General features: G+C 51.6%; 1 protein-coding gene across 2 annotated transcripts in view; it reads right to left on the bottom strand.

Moving 5' to 3' along the window:
• Window positions 1-5,495: 5,495 nt before the first annotated feature.
• CMTM7 (CKLF like MARVEL transmembrane domain containing 7) overlaps window positions 5,496-6,907 on the bottom strand; it is a 63,648-nt gene continuing 62,236 nt past the window's right edge. For both annotated transcript variants that reach the window (XM_003309684.7, XM_003309683.5), the window contains one exon: window positions 5,496-6,099. In XM_003309684.7, the coding sequence (XP_003309732.1) occupies window positions 6,086-6,099 (14 nt within the window). In that variant the 3' untranslated portion in view covers window positions 5,496-6,085. The remainder of the gene's footprint in view (window positions 6,100-6,907) is intronic.

Raw genomic sequence — 6,907 nt, 5'->3', positions numbered from 1 at the left:
TGCAGGTGGGTGGCCCAGAGAATGGGCCAGCTCTGGGTCTGTCTTCCCCTACCTGGGGCCTCTTCAGTGGCCTGGCTGGAAGCCAGGCTGAGCTCAGCACAGGGCAGTGGCACAGGGGGTGCCTCAGGCCGGGGTTAAGGGGGCCTGCTGCAGGAACACACTTGTTCTCCCTCTGGGTCTGTCTGCAGACATCCAGTTCTGGCCCTGCCCTGTCATCCCAGCAGCCCGCAGTGGGGTGGTCCCAGGCCACGCCCAGAAGACAGCCAGGCCTGGGCTCACACTGGGCTCCATCACTAATCTCCCTTCCACTTAGCTTTCTCCTCCGGTCTCCCCGCTACACTGTCCTCAAAGATTGGGGGTTCTATTGCCACGGGCCTCCCTATTACAGAAAACCCCACAGATGCTGTAGTCTTCCAGAGCCTGGCTGAGCAACAGTTTTCTGCCACTCTTGTGGGTAATGAGAAAACCTGGCAGAGGCATGCCCAAGGGATGGCACCCCCCTCAGCCTTCCTCCCTCCCTCCCCAAGAGCAAGGCCAGGGAACTGGCTGCTTGCGGTGGGGGATGTGAGCAGACGGCCATCGGCCTCATCTCCCAGTGCCCCTTGTGGCCACCAGTGCCAATACCCTTTCCTGGGGCCTCAGGTTGCCAGGATGGCTCCCCTGGCTCCCTGCTCGTCCCCCATGGGTGCATCCTTCCCTTCTCTCACATCTTTGCTTGGACCCACCTGGCTGTAACTGCTCTGGGAGCAGGGGTGGTGGGTACACAGTTTGGGTTCCACAAGGCCCCTGGGTTGAACAGCTCCCAGAGAGCCTGGATTAGAGAAGACAAACGCACCCTACAGCTGTGTTCTCCAGGACCCGTAATGCTTAGCTGTTAGAACATGGGGTGGCCACTGTTGGGCTGTGGGGTTGCCATTTTGGGTTGGTGTAATTTTTGCTCTTTCAGCTACTGAGGTGCCTAGACATAGGTCCTGAATTGGCTTTTTCTTTCTTTTTTCTTTTTTCTTTTTTTTTTTTTTAGACAGAATCTTGCTCTGTTGTCCAGGCTGGAGTGTGGTGCTGCGATCTTGGCTTACTGCAACCTCCACCTCCCAGGGTCAAGGAATTCTCGTGCCTCAGCCTCCTGAGTAGCTGGGACTACAGGCGTGCGCCACCATGCCCAGTTAATTTTTGTGTTTTTAGTACAGATGGGGTTTCACCATGTTGGCCAGGCTGGTCTTGAACTCCCGACCTCAGGTGATCTGCCTGCCTCAGCCCCGCAAAGTGCTGAGATTATAGGCATGAACTGCTGAACCTGGCCCTGAATTGCTTTTTAAAAAATTATGGTGGCCGGGCGCGGTGGCTCACGCCTGTAATCCCAGCACTTTGGGAGGCCAAGGCGCATGGATCACGAGGTCAGGAGATCGAGACCATCCTGGCTAACATGGTGAAACCCCGTCTCTACTAAAAATACAAAAAAAATTAGTTGGGCGTGGTGGCAGGTGCCTGTAGTCCCAGCTACTCAGGAGGCTGAGGCAGGAGAATGGCTTGAACCTGGGAGGCAAAGCTTGCAGTGAGCCGAGATCGCGCCACTGCACTCCAGCCTGGGCGACGGAGCAAGACTCCGTCTCAAGAAAAAAAAAATTATGGTAAAATAAATAAAATTGACCATCTTAACTATTTTTAGATGTACAGTTCAGTAGCATTAAGTGCATTCATTCATACTGTTGCAGAACCACCATGGCCATCCATCTCCAGAATTTTTCATCTTCCCAAACTGAAACTGTACCCATTAAATAATAACTCCCATTCCCCCTCCCCCTGGCCCCTGGCAACCGCCCTTCTAGATTTTGTCTCTGTGATTTTGACCACCCTACGTACCTCCTATAAGTGGAATCATGCAGAATCTGTCTGTCCATGTCTGGCTTATTTCACTTGGCATAATGTCCTCAGGTTTCATCTGTATCGTACCATGTGGCAGAACTTCCTTCCTCTTTAAGGCTGTCTGTATTGCTTTTGAGTAGTGCTTTACGTATTGTACAAACAGTACAAAACACGGAAATCTCGAGATCAGTATCTTCTTCAAACTCTACTCTTCTTACCTCCAGTGGGGCACAGAAACTCAGGGGTTCCCCCAGGTAGCATGAAGCAGCCCCTTCATTTCCGCAGCTGCTCCTCCCTGGGGCAGCAGGAGTACAGTCACCCTCCTTCCAGTGAGCTCCCTCTTCCTAGTTCACAAAGTTCTGCGATATCTGGCCTCAGTGGGAGGGGAGTGGAGCACGTTATTTTCTCACCTGTTCCCTGGGGCTAGAGTGTGGCTGTATGTGCCTCACCCCAGGCCCCAGAGCTCTGGCCAGCCTTCCTCGAAAGCTCCCAGGATCCAGGGACTATGCGGCTCCCCACACCCTCTGCTCTGCCTCTGGGTCCCCACAGTGCCCAGAGGGGCAAGGGTCTCTGAGGGCTGAAGCCAGAATATGGGAAGGGTCAGGAATTCGAAAATGCCAAGACAGGAGGCAGTGGAGATGCTTTTTTAATTTTTTTAATCAACTTTTATTTTAAGTTCCGGGGTACATGTGAAGGATGCACATAGGTAAACATGTGTTACATAGGTAAACGTGTGCCATGGTGGTTTGCTGCACAGATCAACCCATCACCTAGGTATTAAGCCCAGCATCCATCATCCATTAGCTACTTCTTCTTCTTTTTTTTTTTTTTTTTTTTTTTCTGAGATGGAGTTTTGCTCTTGTTGCCCAGGCTGGAGTGCGATGGCGCCGCAATCTCAGCTCACTGCAACCTCTGCCTCCCGGGTTCAAGTGATTCTTCTGCCTCAGCCTCCCAAGTAGCTGGGATTACAGGCATATGCCACCACGCCCAGCTAATTTTTTGTATTTAGTAGAGACGAGGTTTCGCCATGTTGGCCAGGCTGGTCTGGAACTCCTGACCTCAGGTGATCCACCTACCTAGGCCTCGCAAAGTGCTACGATTACAGGCATGAGCCACTGCGCCTGGCCCATTAACTACTTCTTAAAAGGAATCTTTCTTCCAATGCAGCTGTGGGTCCAGTGAGAAGTAGGGTTTACTTCAGAAACCCGCCAACTGACACCATTTCTCGTCTCCTTCCCCCTTTGGTGAAATCAGCCTCAGAGTTGCACCCACTTTACAGCATCTTTGATTCCAACAGTGTCTCACAAATATTGCAATGCACACACACCACTGGGACTCGGTTATGATGCAGATGATTCTATTTTAGTTGGTCTTTGTGGGGCTGGGATCCTGCAATTCTAAGCAGCTGCCAGGTGATATCCACTTTGTGGACAAGGCTTAGGAATTCCTGGCTCCCATTTCAGACCTATTGCATCTCAATTTCTTGGAGGAAGGCTGGTCGGCTTCCCCAGGCCATGCTGCACTGTGATGAGCTAATGCCTGGGTTTAGAGGCTGGTCCTCCGTGGGGCAGCTGAATGGCACTGCCCCCCGGCTTAGATATTCACTCCCTAGGGTTGAAGCTGTGTCCAGGAGGAGTGAGTCACCATAGGGAAACCAGAGGGTCTCCTTCTCCCTACTGTCAACAGCATCCTCAATTGCCAATGGAGAGCCAGCTGTTTGCAGAGGTTGCCAAGATGACTGGGGCTCAAAGGTGCTGGCCCTGCTTCTAGAACGTCCCTGAGTGGCTGGGGCGCCACTGGGGCTAAAAGAGCTGGAGGAGCAGAGGATCTGAAGGTCATTGTCATACTTCAAAAGTGAAAAGCCAGTGTCCCCTTCGCCAGGTTAGACGAGGTTAGTGGGCCTCTGGCAGGGAGGACCCCCACGACTCAGCTCAGAGCCGGCTGCTGGGGATGCGTTCACCCACCCAGTTCCCTACAGGTGTTTCATCATGCCCTCTGTCCACCACGGGTCCCAGCGCCCGGCTGAAAACTGCCCTCAGCTTCCAGTCTTGACTTTAACAAAATTTAAGTTCCAGGAAACTAAAAGTAAATTATGTTCTCCAGCTCCCTTGCACCCAGGTGATTCGATCACTTTTGCAACATTAACCTGCTCATTTCCTGTCATTCTGGTACCTCTCTGGGGATTAAGATTAGAAAGATAACGATAAGGTAAGCACGCTGCTCTGTTACTGAATTCCAAGAAGGTCACAGACAGGCCAGGATGGGCTTATTCTCTCCGTTATACAAAGGGGGAACTAAGGTTCAGCAAGATGACCCGTGCCAAGTCGGGGGCTAGTCAATGGCAGAGCTGGGCTTAACCCCACGTCTGCGGCTCCCGGCCTGACTGTCTTTCCACCATCCTTAGCTCTTTGCTTAAACATTTACTCCCTGGTGCTGGAGATGTGGCCATTTAGAAGGGATGGTTTTACCAGACAGTTTTTGGGAGGTCACAGAAACCCCAGTTTCTAAAAAGGCCCTGTGGTCTCAAACAGCCACCCCTCAGCCAAGCCACTGGCTGCATGGTCCGCCGCTCGCTGTCTGTGGAGGCCTCACTTGGCTCTGCGTTTTGCTTTCCTTCCTCACTGAGCAGACTCTGGCTCCTGCTACTATTCCTCCAACTGTCCTCCACGCACCTTTGCCCCCCTAGGGGGAGGCTCAAATGGTCAAACCCGGATCCTCGTTGCTTGGCGAGGCCTGCATTGTCACTACACAGGCAGGGGGCTCCCAGACCCAATGCCTCACCTGGACCGCGCCCTCCTCAGCGGAGACTCCTCCATTCCATTGCCCTGGAGGAGCCGACTGTGCCAGGGTCAGCTCAGCCGTGTTCCCGCTCCAGCCCAGCTGGTACACAGGATCCCCTCCCATCAGCAGCACTCGGCTCCAGATACACCACGGGTGCTGCTTCCTTAGATCATCCCAGACAGAACCCGATGCCCCGAGCTGGCCAGCAGCCACAAGAGTAGCCCCAGAGCTCCAGCTCAAAGCCCACAGGGGCTGCTTCCATTTCCGGCAACACTCAGCAGAGGCAAGGATGGGGCTGGGAGTCAGGCAGACCTAGATCCTGAGCCCAGCTCCTCACTGGCTTGCCCTGTGCCTTGGGATGGAGTCCCGATTTCATTTCTAAAAATGTGGTCCTATAACCTGCCCCCTTGCAGTCACTACCATCGCTATTAGATGTGGTTGTGAATGTAGGTCCTTGCACATGGGGTTGCTCAAACATTGTTCCATCCCTCCTTTTTCTAGCCAACTGAGCAGCTCAAGATCAGGGAAACAGCACATTTAGGCCAAGACCATTAATCATCATAGGGTAAACACAACCCTTAGCTTGCTCTAAAGCTCCTTCCAAAATAAGAAGACTGGTGTTGCAGGAGAAGGAGGACGTGAATATAAATGAGAACCTGCACATGTTTACCTAAAACTCTGCCTTGCTATACTATCCCCCAAGATGGAGAGAAAACCTGAAGTCCAGCAGTTCAGCAAGGGGCACACACAGACCACGGGTGGAGGGCCATGGGCCAGACACAAGCTCGAATGGAAACTGTTTCAGGCCAGGTTTTACAGCCTTCATCTGGTTCAATAAGAAATCCTTGTGCAACTGGCCGAGTCAATATTTTATTAAAAAACACACAAACACATGCACACTGGTAACAAAGGCAGAGATGGAGAGGAGACACAAGATCTCCTTGGGGACAGGCTGACCACATAGTGTTCCTACAGGCACACCTCACTTCAGGAAAGAGGGTATCTCTAAGACCGGACTGACAAGCTAGATAAATTAGGAGAGGGCTTTGTTTCTTAAGGCGCTTCACTCCCCTGAGGAGTGAAGTAGAAGGGATTTAGGCAGGAGTATTCACAAACCCCTTCAGCTGTGCTAAGTGGGGTTCATCAGTACCTGAGGTGGTTCTAGAAGCAGGAAGGCAGAAAACAGATTTCCCTGGAGGCTGCTTTCCCTTTCCCAGAATGGGAGGGATGTTCTCCCTGGAAGGCTGGAGGAAGAGTTTCCGGCTGGCTCAGGAGCTCAGGGAGCTGGCTTCCTGGGAGAGCAGGAAGAGGGTGCAGGCCTTTCCTGGTGCCCACCAGCCTGACAGGACTTTGGCACAGGAACACAGGTCCAGAGGCCTCGCCTGGAGTACACGTCCTCCTCTCTGCAAAGCTCCTGAGGGGCTTAGGGGTTGTGGCCTCATCAGACGGCTGCATCTTGGGAAGGAAATGGCAGTCAGGACAGCTTGCCAGGGATGTGGCCCACCCACAAGCCACACTCCACAGGTTTGACTCCAAGTTCTGCTCAGGGGGGCACCTGTGTCCTCCACCCAGTGCCGACTTTCACTGAGATTATTCCATTTTTTAAAAATACATTTCCAAACAAGGAAAAAACTTTGGTAGTGCAGAGGTGACTCCCATCCGCACTCCCCCGACCTCAGTCTTACTCCTCAGCAGCAACCTCCCAAGCCTTTTAGCCATTTCTTTTGGTGATTCTTCCATAATTTAAAAAACCAATTTATACCAATATTTATAGATTTATCCTGTTAGACACTACCTATTAACTTCTCTTTTCCCCTATATTCTCTACGTTTAAAAATCATTCTTTTTTTCTTAAACAGCTTTACTGGGATATTTTAATAATTCACATACCATACAATTCTCCCATCTAAAGTGTTTTTCAGTATATTCACAGGACTGTGCAACCACAATTTTAGAGCCTTTTCATCACCTCAAAAAGAAGCCTCATCCTCATTAGCAGTCGCACCTGAGTCCTCTCCCCGCAGCCCCAGGCCGCCATGGGTCTACCTTGTGTCTCTATGAATCTGCCTGTTCTAGACGATTCTTATTAGTGGAATCCTACACTACATGGGCTCAGTGTAGGATTCCATGAGTAATGCCCTCAAATAGGAGGCAAGTTAAATAAACTGCACAGTCATGCGATGGACTTAATGCTGCAACCCACGGAGTCGCTAAGAATTCCTAATGATGTTGGGAAAATGTTTGGTCAGTGACTAAGTAGGAG

This window comes from Pan troglodytes, chromosome 2, assembly GCF_028858775.2.
Source record: "Pan troglodytes isolate AG18354 chromosome 2, NHGRI_mPanTro3-v2.0_pri, whole genome shotgun sequence".
NCBI lineage: Eukaryota > Metazoa > Chordata > Mammalia > Primates > Hominidae > Pan > Pan troglodytes.
This window is presented reverse-complemented; position numbering and strand designations above follow the sequence as displayed.